Source organism: Lolium perenne, chromosome 3 (genome assembly GCF_019359855.2).
Source record: "Lolium perenne isolate Kyuss_39 chromosome 3, Kyuss_2.0, whole genome shotgun sequence".
NCBI classification, from domain to species: Eukaryota; Viridiplantae; Streptophyta; class Magnoliopsida; order Poales; family Poaceae; genus Lolium; species Lolium perenne.
In genome coordinates this window covers 257,049,773-257,069,445 of record NC_067246.2, presented here as the reverse complement: position 1 = coordinate 257,069,445, position 19,673 = coordinate 257,049,773, and the positions used below count along the sequence as shown (strand labels likewise).

Sequence of the window (19,673 nt, the reverse complement as noted above, 5' to 3'; positions counted from 1 at the left end):
TGCTTGCTATGTCCGGGCATGCGAAGAAGCTCAGTGACTTGGGGATAGTGATTCCTAACCAGCTGGGTATTCATCGTGTCCTCCAATCACTACCACCAATTTACAGGAACTTCGTGATGAACTACAACATGCAGAACATGAACAAGGAGTTACCTGAACTCTTCTCCATGCTGAAATCTGCTGAGATTGAGATACAGAAAGAGCACCAAGTGTTTATGGTCAACAAGACCACCAGTTTCAAGAAGCAAGGCAAACCTAAGAAGGGCAACTTCAAGAAGGGCGACAAGAAAGTTGTTGCGCCTCCGGTGAAGCCTAAGGCTGGCCCTAAACCTGATACTGAGTGCTATTACTGCAAGGAGAAGGGGCACTGGAAGCGTAATTGCCCCAAGTACATGGCTGATCTGAAGAGCGGCCTTGTCAAGAAGAAGAAAGGTATATTTGATATACATGTTATAGATGTCTATCTTACTGGTTCTCGTAGTAGTGCCTGGGTATTTGATACTGGTTCGGTTGCCCACATTTGTAACTTGAAACAGGAAGTATGGAATAAACGAAGCCTAGCGAGGGACGAGGTGACGATGCGCGTTGGAAATGGATCCAAGGTCGATGCGATCGCCGTCGGCACGCTCCCTCTACATCTACCTTCGGGATTAGTTTTAAATCTCAATAATTGTTATTTGCTGCCTGCGTTGAGCATGAACATTATATCTGGATCTTGTTTAATGTAAGACAGTTATTCATTTAAGTCAGAAAATAATGGTTGTTCTATTTTTATGAATAATATCTTTTATGGTCATGCGCCTGAAATGAATGGTTTACTCTTGTTAAATCTCGATAGTAGTGATACACATGTTCATAACATTGATGTTAAGCGAATTAAATTGAATGATAATTCTACTTATATGTGGCACTGTCGTCTTGGTCATATTGGAGTGAAGCGCATGAAGAAACTCCATTCCGATGGAATTCTTGAGTCACTTGATAGATGCGAAGCATGTCTAATGGGAAAATGACTAGGACTCCATTCTCTGGTACAATGGAGCGAGCTACAGACTTATTGGAAATCATACATACCGATGTGTGTGGACCAATGAGTGTAGCATCGTGCGGTGGTTATCGTTATGTTCTAACCTTCACGGATGATCTAAGTAGATATGGGTATATCTATTTCATGAAACATAAGTCCGAAACTTTCGAGAAGTTTAAGGAATTCCAAAGTGAAGTAGAAAATCAACGTAACAAGAAGATTAAGTTTCTGCGTTCTGATCGCGGAGGCGAATATCTGAGTTATGAGTTTCGCATGCATTTAAAGAAATGCGGAATACTTTCACAGTTGACACCGCCGGGAACACCACAGCGCAATGGTGTGTCCGAACGTCGTAATCGAAATCTCTTAGATATGGTTTGTTCTATGATGTCTCTTACTGATTTGCCGTTATCGTTTTGGGGTTATGCATTAGAGATAGCCGCATTCACTTTAAATAGGGCACCATCTAAATCCGTTGAAACGACACCGTATGAATTGTGGTTTGGGAAGAAACCTAAGCTGTCGTTCCTTAAAGTTTGGGGTTGCGAAGCTTATGTAAAAAAGTTACAGCCTGACAAGCTAGAACCTAAAGCGAAGAAATGCGTCTTCATAGGATACCCTAAAGAAACTATTGGGTATACTTTCTATCACAGATTCGAAGGCAAAATCTTTGTTGGCAAGAACGGATCCTTTCTTGAGAAGGAGTTTCTCACTAAAGAAGTGACTGGAAGGAAAGTAGAACTCGACGAGGTTATTGAACCTTCTCTCATAGATCAGAGTAGCGAAGTATCGGAAGATGTTCCTGTGTAGCCTGCAAGAGAGGAAACAAATGATAATTATCATGAAAGTTCGAACGAGGAAACTAATGAACCTCGCAGATCGACGAGGGAACGTACCACTCCTGATTGGTATGATCCCTATCTAAATGTCATGATTGTGGACAACAATGATGAAGACCCTGTGACGTATGAAGAAGCGATGATGAGCCCATATTCCAACAAATGGCATGAAGCTATGAAATCCGAAATGGGATCCATGTATGATAACAAAGTGTGGACTTTGGTAGATTTACCTGATAGCCGCAAGGCTGTCGAGAATAAATGGATCTTCAAGAGAAAAACAGATGTTGATGGTAATATTACTGTCTATAAAGCTCGACTTGTCGCAAAGGGTTTTCGACAAATTCAAGGAGTTGACTACGATGAGACTTTCTCACCTGTAGCGAAGCTAAAGTCTGTGAGGATTTTGTTAGCAATAGCTGCATTTTTCGATTATGAGATTTGGTAGATGGATGTCAAAACGGCGTTCCTTAATGGTGACATTGAGGAAGAGTTGTATATGGTACAACCCAAAGGTTTTGTCGATCCTAAAAATGCTGACAAGGTATGCAAACTTCAGCGTTCAATCTATGGACTGAAGCAAGCATCTCGGAGTTGGAACCGACGCTTTGATAAGGTGATCAAAGACTTCGATTTTATACAGTGTCATGGAGAGGCCTGTATTTACAAGAAAGTGAGTGGGAGCTCTGTAGCGTTCCTGATATTATATGTAGATGACATATTATTGATTGGGAATGATATAGAACTATTAAGCAGTGTAAAAGGTTATTTGAATAAGTGTTTTTCAATGAAAGACCTTGGTGAAGCAGCGTACATGTTAGGCATCAAGATTTATAGAGATAGATCAAGACGCCTAATAGGGCTTTCACTGAGTACATACCTGGACAAGATTCTAAAGAAGTTTAGAATGGACGAAAGCAAGAAAGGGTTCTTGCCTATGTTGCTAGGTAAGGTCTTGAGTAAGACTCAAGGTCCGGCTACGGCAGAAGAAAGAGAGAGGATGAATCAGATCCCCTATGCCTTGGCAGTAGGCTCTATCATGTATGCCATGCTGTGTACTAGACCGGATATCGCACATGCTCTTAGTTTGACCAGCAGATATCAAAGTGATCCAGGAATGGAACACTGGACAATAGTCAAGAATACCCTGAAGTACTTGAAAAGGACTAAGGATATGTTTCTTTGTTATGGCGGTGACCAAGAGCTCGTTGTAACCAGTTACACCGATGCAAGTTGGAACACTGATCCTGATGACTCTAAGTCCCAGTCTGGGTATGTGTTTATATTGAATGGTGCTGCAGTAAGCTGGAGTAGTTCCAAACAGTGCACGATGGCGAAGTCTTCAAATGAATAGGAATACATAGCGGCTTCGGAGGCTTCATCGAAAGCGGTATGGATGAAGAGGTTCATTGTTGAGCTTGGTGTGGTTCCTAGTGCATTGGACCCACTAGTCATTTATTGTGACAACATGGGTGTCATCGCAAATGCACAAGAACCAAGGTCACACAAGAAGCTGAAGCATATCAAGCTGCGTTTTCATTCGATTCGTGAGTACATCGAAGATGGTGAAGTAAAGATTTGCAAAGTACACACAGATCTGAATTGGTAGATCCGTTGACTAAAGCTCTCCCTAGGGCAAAGCATGACCAACACCAGAATGCCATGGGTATTAGGTACCTTACAATGTAATCTAGATTATTGACTCTAGTGCAAGTGGGAGATTGTTGGAGATATGCCCAAGAGGTAATAATAAAGTGGTTATTATATATCTTTGTGTTTATGATAAATGTTTGCATACCATGCTATAATTGTATTAACCGAAACATTGATACATGTGTGTTATGTGAACAACAAGGAGTCCCTAGTAAGCCTCTTGTATAACTAGCTTGTTGATTAATAGATGATCATAGTTTCATGATCATGAACATTGGATGTTATTAATAACAAGGTTATGTCATTAGATGAATGATGTAATGGAGACACTCAATTAAGCGTAGCATAAGATCACGTCATTAAGTTCAATTTGCTATAAGCTTTCGATACATAGCTAGTTACCTAGTCCTTCGATCATGAGATCATGTAAATCACTTATACCAAAAGGGTACTTTGATTACATCAAACGCCACTGCGTAAATGGGTGGTTATAAAGGTGGGATTAAGTATTTGAAAAGAATGAGTTGAGGCATATGGATCAAGAGTGGGATATTGTCCATCCCGATGACGGATAGATACACTCTGGGCCCTCTCGGTGGAATGTCGTCTGATTAGCTTGGAAGCATGTGACTTGGTCACAAGAGATGACATGCCACGGTACGAGTAAAGAGTACTTGTCGGAGATGAGGTTGAACAAGGTATGGAGATACCGATGATCAAACCTCGGACAAGTAAAATATCACGAGACAAAGGGAATCGGTATCGTATGTAAATGGTTCAATCGATCACTAAGTTATCGTTGAATGTGTGGGAGCCATTATGGATCTCCAGATCCCGCTATTGGTTATTGGTCGGAGAAGAGTCTCAACCATGTCTGCATAGTTCACGAACCGTAGGGTGACACACTTAAGGTTTGATGTCGTTTTAAGTAGATATGGAATATGGAATGGAGTTGGAAGTTTTGTTCGGAGTCTCGGATGGGATCCAGGACATCACGAGGAGGTCCGGAATGGTCCGGAGAATAAGATTCATATATAGGAAGTCATTTTCTAAGTTTGAAAATGATCCGGTCTATTTATGGAAGGTTCTAGAAGGTTCTAGAAAAGCCCGAAAGAGATCACCATGGAAGGTGGAGTCCCGGAGGGACTCCACCAACCTTGGCCGGCCAGCCAAAGGGAGGAGGAGTCCCAGGTGGACTCCACCTAAAGGGGCCGGCCACCCCACCAAGGGGAAAGGGGAGAGTCCTTGTCCCTCTAGGTTTCGTCCATATGGCAGTTTTTGAATTGGGGTCTTATTCGAAGACTTTGGGCAAACCCTTGGGGGTTCCACCTATATAATGAGGGACAAGGGGAGGGGGGCGACCACCACAACACCACCTTGGTCGCACCCCTCAAGGCACCCAAGCCGGCGCCCCCCTCTCCCCAAACCCTAGCCGCCCCTCCTCATACACTTCTAGTAGTGCTTAGGCGAAGCCCTGCCGGAGTTCTCCACCACCACCGCCACCACGCCGTCGTGTTGTCGGGATTCTGAGGAGGATCTACTACTTCCGCTGCCCGCTGGAACGGGGAGAAGGACGACATCATCAACACCGAACGTGTGACCGAGTACGGAGATGCTGCCCGACTGTGGCACCGTCAAGATCTTCTACGCGCTTTTGAAAGCGGCAAGTGATCATCTTCTGCAACAACGAGATCTATTCTCGTAGGCATTCGAAATCTTCGAGGGTTAGTCTCATGATCTTCTCGTTGCTCCCATCTTCTAGATTGCATCTTGGCTTGGTTTTCATTCTCGTGGTAGGAAATTTTTTGTTTTCTATGCTACGAATCCCATCAGTCACGACACCGAGGGCCAGCCCCAACCAGTGCCCGAGTGTGAGTGTCCTGAACAGAACAGGAATCAACATCAAGAATGACCCGACAACCTGAATCAGTAAGTTGAGCAGCGGAAAATAAGTTCATGGTAATACGGGGAACATGATAAACATCAGGAACGGAAAAGGAGGGAGTAGAAAGAGTGCCACGACCAACAACAGGAAGAGAAGTACCATCGGCAGTAAGAACACGAACAGGAAGAGGAAGAGGATGAAGAGAAGAAAGAGAGGAAGAGTCAGGAGACATGTGAAAAGAAGCTCCAGAATCCATAACCCACGAAGATGTACCTGACTGTGGAGAGGAAACAACCGCAGAGGCAGCATTACCCGTCGAAGTAGAACCGGAGGAGGCAAGGAGACGTTGAAGTCTCGCTATATCCTGCTCAGTGGAACCGGTGGTGACAGGCGCTGAAGGTGGAGCACGAGGAGGAACACCCCGCTGCTTCTGATAGCAGTCAGACTCAAGGTGACCAGGCCTCCGACAGTGAGTGTAGAAACGAGGAGGACGAGGGTGACCCCCACCGCGAGAAGGGCGGGCTCCTCCAGTAGCAGCAAGCGCTGGTGTGGGTAGAAGCGGCGGTGCAAGGGCAGTGGGAACTCGAGCAGCAAGAACAGAAGGTGTTCCAAGCAGTCCAGCACCGCGTAGACGAGTCTCCTCAGCACGAAGCTCAGTCAACACCTCTGAGATAGGAACACGGCCCCGAGAAAACAACTGAGCACGACGGGGCTCAAACTCTGGACGAAGTCTAGACAGGAACTCATGGATCCTTTGAAAGTCCATATCTGAACGTACTGTCCGGCAACACGGGAAAGTACCACAAACAACACTGCGAATGGAGTCAAGCTGGCGCCAGATCGCCGCTCTCTGGGTGTAGAACTCATGGACAGTGGAGTCACCCTGCTAAAGATCATGCTCCTGATGCAACACGGACAAATACATAGAATCCCCAGAAGGCTGATAGCGCTGACGAAGGTGAGACCACATCTCAGCAACAGTAGCAAGGCCCATAAACTTAGAAGCAAACTGTGGCTGATCACTCTGCGAAAGAACATCGGCAGCTCTAGCATCCTCATCACACCATTGAGTAAAAGTAGCCAAACTATCGCGGTAGGAGCCAAGAGCCTCTGAATATGCAAGTACCTGCTCCTCATATGCATCATCAGCAGCAGTCTCGGCAGACTTGGCTGCATCTCGATCAATCTGAGTAGCATCCTCAGCAAGAACCAGTGGCATGGACGGCGGAGTAGGAGGCACATGAGCAGTGGGGTGCGGCGGACAAGAGACCTCGCCAGTAAGAACACCCCATAGCCGAAGACCGCGCATGTGAATGCGCATAAAGGCTACAAACTCTCCATAGTTGGTACCATCAAAGATCACTGGGCACCGAGGAATACTGACATATTCAGACGAAGATGATGCCATCTTCCGTCACCTTTTTTTTTTTTTGGATCTAGCCAGACATGCTCAGGCTGCTAGCCACGTACAACAGCGAGCCAACCAGGGGCGGACGGCGCTGGTGCGGGCGGGGGCCGGAGCAGGCCGGAAGAGGCCGGGCTGGGGCCGGACCGGTCTAGAGCGGCCGGATCAGGGCTGGCGGCGGGCGGATCCGGGCAGGGGCGGCCAGATCAAGGCCAGCTGCGCGCAGATCGGGGCGAGGCGGCCGGATCGGTGCCGGCTGCGGGCGAACCAGGGGCGGGCGGCGCTCGTGCGGGCCGGCCAGGGGCTAGAGGAGGCCGGGCTGATGATGGCCGGCCGGAGATGGCCATGCAAGATCTTGGAGGAGCCCGATTTGGAGCTCAAACCTGATGAAAATGGGCAAAGACTTCGATCCCGACTAGAACGGGAGAGAAAGAAGAGAGTGGAGCAGCGACGGCCGGAAAGATCGTCGGCGGCAACGTGGATCGAGCACGGAGTTGCAGCGTGCAAAGAGCTAGACCTAGAGCTCTGATACCATGTTGAGAAAGAGCAACTAGTATTCACAGAGGGCCATAGGCCAGTACAATGTGCAGGTAAGCCCCTCATACACCGGAGAATACAAGAATAGGGACTATACAACTCTAACACAAACCACTCGAATCCACTTACGAAATGGATTAACCGAACAGGCCAGAAATACTCCAAAGGCATGTTTACGCAAATGACAAACATTCCATCTCAACACGAACGAAAATGTACTGAAGCTACTGAATTACGTAAGGCGGTCGATTAGCAGCGGTTGGAGGGTTTACACAGCTCTTAGTAAGTCCATACAGCCGAGCAGTCTACAAGCATAAGGTGCTTCTGCTTCGGCATTGTACGAAAGAGATAGATTATAGTTATACTGAGTTGCTGGTGGCCTAGACAGTTGCATAGGAGAAGACAACCAAGGATGCCAAAGGTCTACCTCGCAATTGCAAACAAAACAAAAAGCATCACCTTAGTCACCACTTCCTTGATCATTACCCCCAAGAGAACCAATGAGCACTGTAGATTAGTGTTTAGAGCGAAGGGGAGCTGTCATTTGTGAACGGGTGACAGCTCGTGGAGATGAGCGATGTCGGCGTTGGAGAAGTGGCTTGTGCCGCACATCTTCTCCAAAGGATCCTTGCAGCACCGCTGGAGCTCCAGGTACCTGTCCAGGTTGAAGTTCTGCCTCTGAATCAGCTTCCTCTGCCGCGACTGGAACAGCCTCTCCATGAAGTCTCGGTACGTCGGATCCCTCGAGGTGATGAGGAAGTAGGCGTACCCGACAACCAGTCCTGTCGTAGTTGTGAAGAATGTGATAGGCTCCATGACATCCCACGAGAACTCCCAGAAGGTGAGCCTGAAGAAGAGCCCCATCTGTGTGATCAAGAACCCTAGCCCAGACCAGAGGATGCGGCGGACTTGCTTGTGTGCGAGCTTGTTGATATCTTCCAACTGTGTCTGCAGCTGCTTCAGCTCTTCCTTTCTGGGATCATCCTCAGGTGCCAGTGCAAGGGGCATAGCTTTTCTTACCAGATCCACAATCTGCACATAACAGGAAAAAAAGAATCAGTCTCAGCCAATGTTAAGTATCAGTTGATGTTACACTACACTACTTCATACAATGTTAGGTACCAGCTACTGCTACAACCGATGTTATATATCACAACATATTGATAAAAACTATTGAATGAAGAATTCTAAATAATGAAAACAAAAATGCAGTATAGCATAAATACATGCCCAAGTAAACATTTGAGTAGAAACTATGGAACCAAAACACAGTAAACATGTTTCGAAAGAAAATTTGTCCATTTTTGTGTAGCATGCTTTTGCCTCAAGAAACAAATTATAAAATGATTTTACATCACCACCATCAATCAAATGAGATCATGAATTACTAAATAAGCAAAAAAAAAAAAATGTAGTGCAACGTAAATACATGAGATCTGCGAAAGTAAACAATATAGTAGAAATTATTTAACCAAAACTTAATAAACATGCTTGAAAAGAATATTTGTCTCTTTTTGTGTAATAACACCCTTTTGCCTCAAACATTTAATAAATGGTGAGCATGTGACACAAGGAGGTTTCATTAAGGAAAGTATGTCTAAGAAAAGTGAAAGTTACAAATAATGTAGTCGTCTAGCTAATGCGATTATGAATTGGTTAAACAAACAATGTCAAGATGGGCATTGTGCAAAACTCCCAACGTTGAAGCAAATCACAATTGTTTGTCACCGACTAAAGGATCTTGCTATAAGATGTCAAACTTTATGCATGGTGGACTGGTAGTTTAGTACGTTAAAGAACTGGTACTAGATGACATGACAGGCACCCTGCACTAGAAGTCACCCGTCTACGATGGAAACAAGAAAAGAAAACAGTGCAAAGAGCCAGAGGATTCTCCACCTGCCATGACCCATCCTGTATGACACAGAAAGGGCAGAGCAAAGAAGGCTAGATAAGAGAAGGTGTCTATTTTGTGCTTTATGAGCACGCTTAATCGGAAGAGTTCTTCCCCGTGGAAGAAACGGTGGTGGCTTTTGCAGTGGTGCGGCAAGCGTGCGCACCCAGGAGGAGCACGCAGCGAGCCATCACCCCCACCAGTCGCCACCACTTGGGGGCAGAGCCCTGAAGCAACCGGACGGCTTTTTCCTGAAAAGCGTCACCGACAACTAGTTTGGTTCTGGTGATTTCCTATAGTCTAAACAGGCCAGCCAATGTCGTCCTTCCCCACCATGCAAAGTCAGTTCCAAACCTCTAATCAGCTGATGAAGTTGAACAACGCATGACAAAGTGGTCAATTAATGAATTCAGGTGTGCGCGCATATTAGACGGGACTATTGCTTTGCTACCGAGCAGCCCCTGCGAATTGTACGGGTGAAATCGAGGAAGCGATATGGTGGGATTTGGCAGATGAAAACGTGGGGGAACTTGGACTTGAAATTGATGCAGCACTGGGCCATGGTGCAACTGTTGTGCTGCGTTTGGAGGAAATCTACCGAACACCTGGAGGTCACCATCGGAGGATCCGGGGACGCGCGGAAAAGCACAAAAGGCCGTCAGCGCCTAATGACGACGCGGCTGACCTCCGGGACCGAATTAGAGAGGGCGTCAATGCAAATCCTCGGGTGCATCGAAGAGATGCGTTGAGATTTTTCGAAAACGCCCGGCAGGACCACGGGTCGAACACCCCGACGTGGAGCCGGGGTAGGTCCCCCGAATCGTGGGACGGAGACGCGAGCACGAAGTACGACGGAGGAGTAAAAATTAACTGGAAAAACATGAGGGATGAGGCGGGGATCGCGGCAATGCAATGCTGACCTTGTCGGGCTGGAGGTAGACCTTGTCGCGGAAGAGGAGGACGACGCCGGCGTGGTCGAGCGCGCCGGCGAGCGCGGTGGCCTCGGCGCGGGTGCGCGCGGCGCCGGCCTCCTCGCAGGCGCGCAGCAGGTCCGCGTACGGGATGACCTCGCCGTCCCCGAGCCGGCGCTTGAGGGCCTCGACGTTGGCGAGCCGCATGAGCCGCCGCGCCTCCTCGGCCGTCACCTCGGACTCCGCGTCCCTCGCCACGTCGGCCGCCGGCAGCGACGCGAAGCGGAACCGCTGGAGGGCGGCGCACGGCGGGGGGAGGCGGCACGCGATGGCGGGCCGCGACGCCGGGGCAGGGCCGCCGCCCGAGGCGGCGGCGGCGGCGCGGAGGGCGGAGCGGGAGAAGCGCCACATTGAGATGGGTGTGCGGGTGCGTGGGTTGCGGGGAGGGAGGGAGGGGCGGAGGAGGAGGGAGATATGGGGGAGGCGGTCAAAGCGGAGGTGGGAAGGTGCGGGAAGTGTGGCGGAGGCCGGGAAGGAAGAAGGAGAGGGAGCGGCCGGGAGAGAGACAGAGCTCCGGCTCGCGGTTTTTGCCGGATGGGTGTATTTTTTTGGAGGAGTGCGATTCCTTTTTTCTGCTCCTTTTTCATGGCATGTTTTGGGCAACAATGGCAGGCTGTGTCCTGTGTGTTCTGGGTGGGTTCCTGTGCGCAGAGGTGCAGGGTCACCACGCGGTTGAATTTTTGGAAACTGCTTTTGCACAGTGATATGACAGGAAACGCTACGCGTGCTGTTAATTACATATATACTCATCTCAATTTTTTTTTACATATATACTCGCTTTTACCATATGTTTCCCCCATCTTCCTGCCATTTGAACTTGAGGAAATTGATATGTTGGGGCATGTTTTGCACACAACCACAACCATGTGTTGTTTTTTCACCGAACACCATATTTTATTGTAATTGTTGCACAAAACATTAAATAGGAATATATTGCATTAGTGGCCGAGGGAGGTGAGGGGACGCGGGCCCACCTGCACGCGCAAGCGTCGGCTGGGTCCTAATAAATGAAGACCACGGTCTCCCTCCAACCACTTGTCGTCCCCATGCATGCACACGCGCCAGCTGATCTTAATAACCAAGCACGTGTGCCGGTGTTGGCCATCCCCTTGCGCGGCTCCGCGTGCCGCCCGGAGATCCTCCCGCGGGAACTGCGCCGGGATCCGGTGTACACCGTCGACTCCCCGATGTGGAGACGGTGGTTCGAGGCCGAGCACGACGCTCGACGGTAGATGACCAAAGCACACCTCGAGAAGCTCGGTGACGGCGATGTCAACTACGAGGCCTAGGAGGCGTACCGATGCCACTGCCGCCCGTGAAGGAGGAGCAGTACGTGCCAACGAAAGAGGAGTGGTCGGAGCACACCTTCCCCACACCGTACCACGAACGCCCGGACTGTTCGCAGTACCGCGGGGCAGACACATGCATGCATGCCTAGTCGAGGACCCGCCGGAGGACGACGACGCAGACTACGAGCCCATGTAAGAGGAGCCCGAGCTGAGGAAGAAAGATGTCGTCGCGTACGCCATGGCCATCTCCAAGGCCGAGGAGCGCCCGATGGATTGGACTCGAGGCGACCATCCAGGTGTCGCAGCAAGCGTTGCCACCACCATCGCCGCATGCGCCGGAGAACCTACCTCCCCCTTGACCATTTTGCCCGAGGATATGTTCCACTGTTCCGGAGGAGGGAGGCGACGACGGTGGTTAGAGACCCCCGACGGGGTTGAACTGTAGGAAGAGTTCTGCGGCAGGTTGGGGTCCACGCCAAAGTCCACGTATGTAGGACTTATGGGACTAATTATGTAACAAATGATGCAAAGACCCTACTTATTGTTTTGTGTAACAATTACAATAAAATATGGTGTTCTGTGAAAAAATAAGTCATGGTTGTGGTCCCATGTAAAATATGGCCCAACATACGGTGTTACGCGCAATTTGCTCTTTGAACTTTGGCTATGTATATGGTATACAATAAACTTCGCCCTCAATCGCTGCCAAGTAATTAGTAACACCTTAACACACGGACCAGTGCCGATTACGAGAATCAAAAGTGTTGGAAATGTTTCCAATCATGCGCCGGTTGTTTTTAAATTCCTACAGGATGTCTTGGTCAATTGTTGTGCATTTTGTGAGATTATCATCAAGACTGCACATCTTCTTCATAAATATTATTAGAGATTTCCCTGCGCTGGTTGTTTTAAATTGCTACAAGATGTTGTGGTTGTTGTGCATTTTGTGAGATTATCATCAAGACTGCACGTCTTCTTCATAAATATTTGAAGGAACTTGTCAACTGGCTGATACTTTATCATGCTGATTTTCTCTTTTTTGTTTCTCAGTGTCCATATTGAATTTGGACATGAAATTTTGGGATGTTGTAGGGACATACTTCAGGAGCACTCACAATTTTTGGTATAATTTTGTAACATGTATAAAATACTTTTTTTATACGGTAGCAACCGTAGCATACAAAGGGATGGGAGCACTAGATATTCCCTCATGGAGGGGTGAGGTCTTTCTTTTTATCATGGTTATCAAAATATACCAACCTATATCTTGCATGTTGAAGATAAGTAAGTTTGAAGGGGAACACATTCACTTGTGCAACCACAAACCGTCGGAACGTTCCCATATGTCCCTAGCTAGATGTCATGGATTCGACCTCACACATGAGAGAGACAGAGGGTGAAACAACAATCACACCTATTTGGTAGTATTGTACAAAAAAAAATAGATGTGGGCTGTCAAGTTAGAAGAGTCAAGAAGCCATAGAAATCTTCTTGCCCTTTGTACCTTGATATGTGTTTTGATAGAACCATGTTGAAATCAATCACTTGTCACATCATACACTACTTACCTACAAGATTATAATAACTTGATTGTAAGGGTCATGTGCATTTTTTTGACCAATACAAGGCCCCATGATGCTACATTTTCGAATGTCATCATCGCTTATTGATGAACACTTTGAATACCTACTCTCTAGCTCCATATAACATTGCAGTGCCTAAAAACATGTATATAATTATCTAACAATTATGTCTCGTAATTGCAGTAATTGTTCGTTACTAATTTGGCAAGTGGCAACCGATAGTATGTAAACCTTGCAACTAGTGCAACAAAAAAAATTAACCAAAACCGGAAACGTAAGATCTTTTTCAAATCCTTGTTGAGAGAAACTTAGCACTGACAGATGGTTCACAAATCAGATCAACGACTTAAGAGGTAAAGCATTTTTGAAATATCCAATTTATCAATTGATGTGAGAATATCAACATGAGGTGGTGAATTTCTCCATACATGTGCTCTTTGGAGATTTCTCACCCAGGAGCCGCACACCGTAAGACTAGAGAAGTAGGTACCCGTTTAGATTAGCCGAGGATTTGGGTTATAGTCCAAGAAAGTTTTCTAGAATACTTAAATCTAATTTTATTTATAATAGCTGGAGACATCTCATATATCTCTGCTATATACTATAAGTATATATACGATAGTTATTGGTGTGTTTATATAATTCGCTTCCAGTTATACTCCCTCCGTCCCGTTTTAATCAATGCGGGAGGAGAAAAATGGTTCACTAATCTCATTTTACTTTCCAGTCCTTAACAAAAACAGTAATCTTCGTCCAGTCTGTGATCGAGTCTGCCTCCGTCCAGCACTGGATCGATCGAGCCAGCACCTCCGCCACCCGCCTCCGCCCGCTCCTGCTGGGCACGCCACGCACCAGCTCTCCTGCTCCGTCGAGCACCTCTGCCACCCACCTCCGCCCGTTCCTCGAGACCTGCTCCTCTGCACCCTCTTCCTCGGCACCCTCCTGGTAGTGGTCGCCAGCTGCCGGAACCGATCTTGCATCCATATTAGGCTTCCCCACCACCCGATCTCGCCCGCCGCCGCCCCCGCCGCCGCCTAGGCCTCCCACTCCCCCCCACCCCGATGGACTCCCTCCCGCGGAAGCGCAAGGGCGCGCGCTCCCTCGCCGGCTCCCTCCACGATGCCTCCGCCGACCGCAAATGCACCTGCCGCCACCGCAACCCCCGCCCCAACATCAAGAAACCCCCCTCCGCCTCCTCCTCCGCCGCCTCCCCCGCCCGCCGCGGCGTGGTCATGACGGCGCCACCCGCCAGCGGCCGCCCCCACGCCGCCCCCGACAGCCCGTGCCGCGGCCTAAAGCGCAAGGTGGGCTGCATCGACTCGGCGACGCGCATCGGGCGCAAGAAGCGCCTCGAGGCCGAGTACGAGCTGGGCACGCAGATCGGGCGCGGCAAGTTCGGCGCCGTGCGGATCTGCGCGCGCGGCGGCGGCGGCGAGGCCTTCGCGTGCAAGGCGCTGCCCCGGAGCGGCGGCGAGACGGGGGCGCACCGCGAGGTTGAGATCATGCAGCACCTCTCCGGCCACCCGGGCGTCGTCACGCTCCGGGCCGTCTTCGTGGGGCTAGTTTCCAGTTGACTTGGCAACCAACGGCGTATGCTCAAAAAACAAGAAAAGGTGGGGGGTTTTCGCAAAAAAGACAAACAAGTTAATTAAAATGGGACGGAGGGAGTATGTTTCTACGTGACAGCGTGAGTGCGTGACTCGCAAAATCGCCGGCCCTGCGGAGCATCACCTCTTTCTTCTTCGCCGTATATAGACTCAGGGACAGACCGCCATAGTGCCATCTCGATTCTCGAGGGAAATGACCATGAACGGAGAACCACGGCGGGAGAGCGTGGCCCGTCCGTGGCGCAAACGCTTTTGAGTCGACGACGAGGTCGACACGACCGCGACGCGGCGGCGCTTTGCATGTTCCGCGGCACAAACAAAGCGACCACGCGGGGCGTGCCCAGACGATCAGTCAATTCTGCCGCTGCTATATTTGCTCACTTGCCACTTCTATGCCTCTGGTGCCACACCCACTGCTAAATCACTTTTTCGCGGATTCAGTAACGAAGTATCTGTCTGCTTTGTCGCCGTGAGGCGTACGAAAGTGAACAGGAATAGATTCAGCGATCATCTGTCATAATCAGTTTCCAACTCTTGGTACTGATTCAGTTGTCACAAGAACTGGCACATTTCAGAGAAAATAAAGCAATCAAATACCAAGACTCTAGATTATTGCAACCTTTAACAGTTTAATTATCTACGAGAAACAATCTCTGATCTAAAGAAAAATGTGTTAGAATCACTGCATCCTCTCTTCTAGAGTTCTAGTCGGTCTTCCCGTTGGCGGTAAGCGTCTTGCTCTTGCTCTTGCAGAGGGTTTTCACCATCCCCTTGGATATCTTCCAGAACCAAAACACGTTCATCGCGGCGATGGTAGGTGGCACCGTCATTATGCTGTAGAATCCCAGGGCGAAGATGGACTTCACCTGTGGAAAAGAATATAGCGTGGCATCAGCAAACTGTCTGACCTTATATACAATTTCCAACCGTTTTCAGTCTTTGGATTGTCCGACTGAAGCCTAAAGCAGAGCTATACATTCATGACATTTTTAGTGTAATCATTTCACCCTTTTCTTTGGAAAAGCACGCGTGCTAATGTTTAGTTAGATTAGGGAGGAATTGTCACAAACTCAGTACGACACGGGTACATTATGCTGAGTACGCAAATCTAGTTCTGTCTCAAGTTTTATGTTGGCAGAAGTAGGTAGAATTTCTTTGGGTCAATGGCTAACTTGGTTATGCCGTACCTGATCAAAGTGGAAGTACATGTGACTGAAGAAATATACGAACAAGATTATCCGAGCAACCTGCAAGCCAACAAATATGTGTTAATGTATGGAGTACAGCAGATCAAAAGGGGCATTTAAACACAATATCAACTCAGGGGCATGGGATGCACCCCCCAGGCTCCAGCATAAAATTAGCATTTCTCGTTTGAATTGGGATGGTATCAAGCATCTTTTACCACAGAAAGGTAAAGGTAGAAACATTCTAAAAGGAATATATCTCCGAGCATCTAAATCTCATAAAAGGACAGAAAGGGCAAAACTAGTCGACAAGGCTATCTTTCATTCTTCCTCACTATCTGGCATTCATACACGGTAGAATCAATAAACATAGCCGACACCGGGCCTAACTAGTTTTTTTTCTTCCAAAATTCTACTAACAGAAGTTTATGAATCATATGACTTAAGAATGCATAGAGACCGTTTCAAAAAAACTAAAAAAATAGAAAATACTGATAAATCATGAGAGCAACGAGTAGTATACCAGCCACCCGACAAACAGAGCCAGTCCGTTGCATAAGTAGAGCCTGTGAGTCTTCTGACCAGCAACATCCAGATACCTATACCAAATCATTGTATTTGCATTTCAGAAACATGGGTGGTAACTCTTTTCGATAAAGCGCAATACATTAATATCATGCTTGACAACCTAAACTATTAGCAAACAGAACATCAGGCATTACCATCTAAGGTTGACAAAGGGAGTGGTAGCTTCAGTGAAGAGGACCATAAGAATGTACATGTGTGCTTTTCCACTGAACAAAGCAAGACCGATGGCATACATGGAAAGTCCATGATGGAGGAGCTGAAAAAAAAATCAATACGGAAACAACTACTGGTCAGGAAGAAACCAACACAAATGAATCTTGTTCGGATACAGTAAGTATGTGCTCTAATAATAGTATAACACTTACAAATTCCTTTCCACCTAAAGAAGGAAAGTACCATAGGATCATTGCCAAGTCTGTCAAGAAGTATCCAATCGAGACCTGCACAGAAATGTATGCTGTATTGATATGTATGCAGGAAGATTTTATGTCTATTTATTCTGGAAGACATGCAGATTCAGAAACAAATTGATTCTCTCGAAGCAGAGCTAGAGATGCAGTTCAAATGCACAGCTTACCCCAAACATGGAATCAGATAACCATGATTTTCTACCAATGAGTATGCTATTATTGATATCTTCACTGAAGAGGCCAGATACCATGACTACGTAAAAAGACACGGCAGCAGCAACCAATGCATGGAACGTTGAGAAGCCCCTGTCAATTGATTGTATTACATAATCAGACTAAATAAACCACAATCAGCTATAAATAACATATAGAACAATAAAAGTTGTGGCCAAGCATATCTTACCTGTTATTCCACTCAACCTTTTGCATTGGACTTAACCCATCATAGCACTTGAAGCAGCGAGAGCTAATCTGGCGAGTTGTCTCATAAACCTGTAAGAACAAATGGTATGATGAATTTTTGCAGCAAAGATACAGTGCATTACCCAAAAAAAAAATCTTGTTCAATAACTCGGTTAACGTTTTATGCGATGACAGCTTCAGAATTAGAGGCTGAAGGTTTTCAATTCAGAAATAGTAACTGACAAGAATAAGAGCTAGAACTGGTCAAATCTACTATTCCACTCCAAAACTGGTCAAAATCTAATGCTCCGCCCAATGTAAGACCCACTAAGTAATTCGAGTTCCAACTTTAACTAATAAATTGAAAATTATACATATATTATGTACAAAATAGCATATAAAAATGCTCTTGAATAACAATGATGTCCCTTTTATGGCATATAACATACCCATCATTAGTCTACAACGGTTAGTCAATTTAAATTCTTGAAATTCGTGTGAGTCTTATACGTTTTAAGATTGGAGGGAGTACTACTTTTCAAGCGTCCAGTAATTGTGTATCCACGTATAAAGATATCCCCAGATTCCCATGTATAACGTTCTAGTGACTTACTGAACTGCATTTTTTATGACAAATATTTTTACCTGTTGTTTTCCTAAAAACAAGGAAGATATAGAAATTTGTAGTGCTCCCTATATAATTCCTTGTGGCTTGCACAAATGTTCATTGCCACGAGAATAACAATTTCACATCATATTGCAATATTTACCTATGCACTTTTTTTTCGAATTTTGTACAATGCCATAACTTGGAGCGACAAGAGTCCGAGCTCTAAAACAGACAAGCATCCGAACAGAGACTTTTTTTTTTTGCTATTGCAATATAAAGTCAGTTGCATTGAGGTCTAATCCGAAGCTGATGAGAGTTAACCTAATGATCTGCCAACAAAACAGAACTCTATATGAGATTGCAATTCTTCAAAATACGAGCTTTCGCCCAAGTTTTCATCTTTTTTCCAACACGGTGTGCTTGGCGTAGCGATCATGGCAGCTCAATTTTCTCTACCTATCACTATCGACCAGCCCCACATAGAAAAGGAGACTTGGACGAGATTGACAAGTTCCTGCTTCGTTGACTGGCCGGTACTGCTACAACTAAATACTGGCTTCACCAGAAAGGAAGTTGTGGAGACGATACATCCTAGATTAATTGCACTAGCAGTCTAGCACTATCAGGAAAGAGACCATTAGCCTCTTCTTCTAATAAGACGGGTGAGTACGATCTGTACGACTGTACGTCCATAGATAACACAAAAGCAATCGGCAAGTATATGGTTATCTCGCTGGTAATTGACTGGTCAAGCTCAAGCAAACATGAACAGGGTAAACTGAACTAGAACTAGAACTAGAAGGAGAAGTGGAACAAAGCAAAATAAAAGGAGAGGGCGTGGAGAACTTACCGCGCCGCACATGACGACGCCGGCGAGAACCGACGCCGGCCACAGAACCTGCTCCTCGGGCCCGATACTCCAATCCATCCTTCCGGTCAATCAGCGACGAAGGGCGGAAGAAGCTGGAACGAGAAACTACGAATCTCAGGGATTACGCGCCGGTTGTCGATCGATATGCCTCCCAGAAACCCCTGCAGGCTGCAGCATATATATAGCAGGAAACACGCACCGTATATCACGCTTGACTCTCTCTCGCAGAAGATCGCTCGGAGTTCGGGGAGGATAGGTACCTGGATGGTATCCGGTTGGGACTCGCGCGGTACCGTCGGAGTTCGCTTCTCTCCTCTTCCGGAGGGTTTCTTTCTGCTTCCGAGTCTTGGGGTTTTAAGAACGCACGAGGGTCGAGGGGGTTGTGGTAGGAGACGCGGATATGTCCTCAACCGATATGACTTCCGCTACTTGGGGAAGGCAGCTTGCCTGTCCATGTCCATCACCTGCGGATTTGTTTCCCGTGCCGGTCCATGACTTTCCTGTATCTTTTTTCCACACGGTGGCGCGAACCGGTGGCGGAGGACGGATCAAAGGTTTGATAGGGCGAAGTGAGCGACCATAGATTGAGAATTGGTTGGGTGGTTAGGAGAAGGCTGGCTCACGCCAAGACAGAGTTAGGAGGGCATTGACACCTCCAGCTCATCAGAGGTTCAAACCTCAAATTTGATACTTCGACGTCTCATTAAAGAAAGTATTTTTTAGTGGGAGGCAACGTTTCCATCGACAATAAAACGCTTATACTAACTTCGTGCTATGATACAAGTACTGACTTATGTGTCTCACAAAAAAAGAGGGACCACAGATCAAAATATATTTGTAAATTGTTGTAGTAAATTCCTTGGCAACTCATGAGACTACTCATAATGTGGGTATCATAGATCACTACATGCATGC

General features: G+C 47.0%; 3 protein-coding genes across 4 annotated transcripts; 1 reads left to right on the top strand and 2 right to left on the bottom strand.

Moving 5' to 3' along the window:
* Positions 1–7,578: 7,578 nt before the first annotated feature.
* Positions 7,579–10,673, bottom strand: LOC127340125 (calcium uniporter protein 6, mitochondrial). Its single transcript, XM_051365902.2, has 2 exons — positions 10,161–10,673; positions 7,579–8,378 (listed from the first exon to the last, which is right to left on the bottom strand). Exons 1-2 carry the CDS (start codon positions 10,560–10,562, stop codon positions 7,887–7,889), a joined length of 894 nt encoding a protein of 297 aa, XP_051221862.2. The 5' UTR covers positions 10,563–10,673; the 3' UTR covers positions 7,579–7,886.
* A 3,471-nt stretch (positions 10,674–14,144) lies between these two features.
* Positions 14,145–14,657, top strand: LOC139838151 (serine/threonine-protein kinase PEPKR2-like). Its single transcript, XM_071827513.1, has one exon. It carries the CDS (start codon positions 14,145–14,147, stop codon positions 14,655–14,657), a length of 513 nt encoding a protein of 170 aa, XP_071683614.1.
* A 514-nt stretch (positions 14,658–15,171) lies between these two features.
* Positions 15,172–19,207, bottom strand: LOC127344823 (uncharacterized). 2 transcript variants are annotated; one of them, XM_071828456.1, is made up of 9 exons: positions 18,958–19,207; positions 18,738–18,850; positions 17,279–17,367; positions 17,043–17,181; positions 16,831–16,905; positions 16,600–16,721; positions 16,401–16,476; positions 15,878–15,937; positions 15,172–15,556 (listed from the first exon to the last, which is right to left on the bottom strand). In XM_071828456.1, exons 2-9 carry the CDS (start codon positions 18,813–18,815, stop codon positions 15,395–15,397), a joined length of 801 nt encoding a protein of 266 aa, XP_071684557.1. In that variant the 5' UTR covers positions 18,816–18,850; positions 18,958–19,207; the 3' UTR covers positions 15,172–15,394. The 2 variants fall into 2 exon arrangements, with proteins under 2 accessions (XP_071684557.1, XP_051227116.1); XM_051371156.2 differs by having other exon boundaries at positions 18,738–18,926; positions 19,019–19,205.
* Between the last annotated feature and the right edge of the window lie 466 nt (positions 19,208–19,673).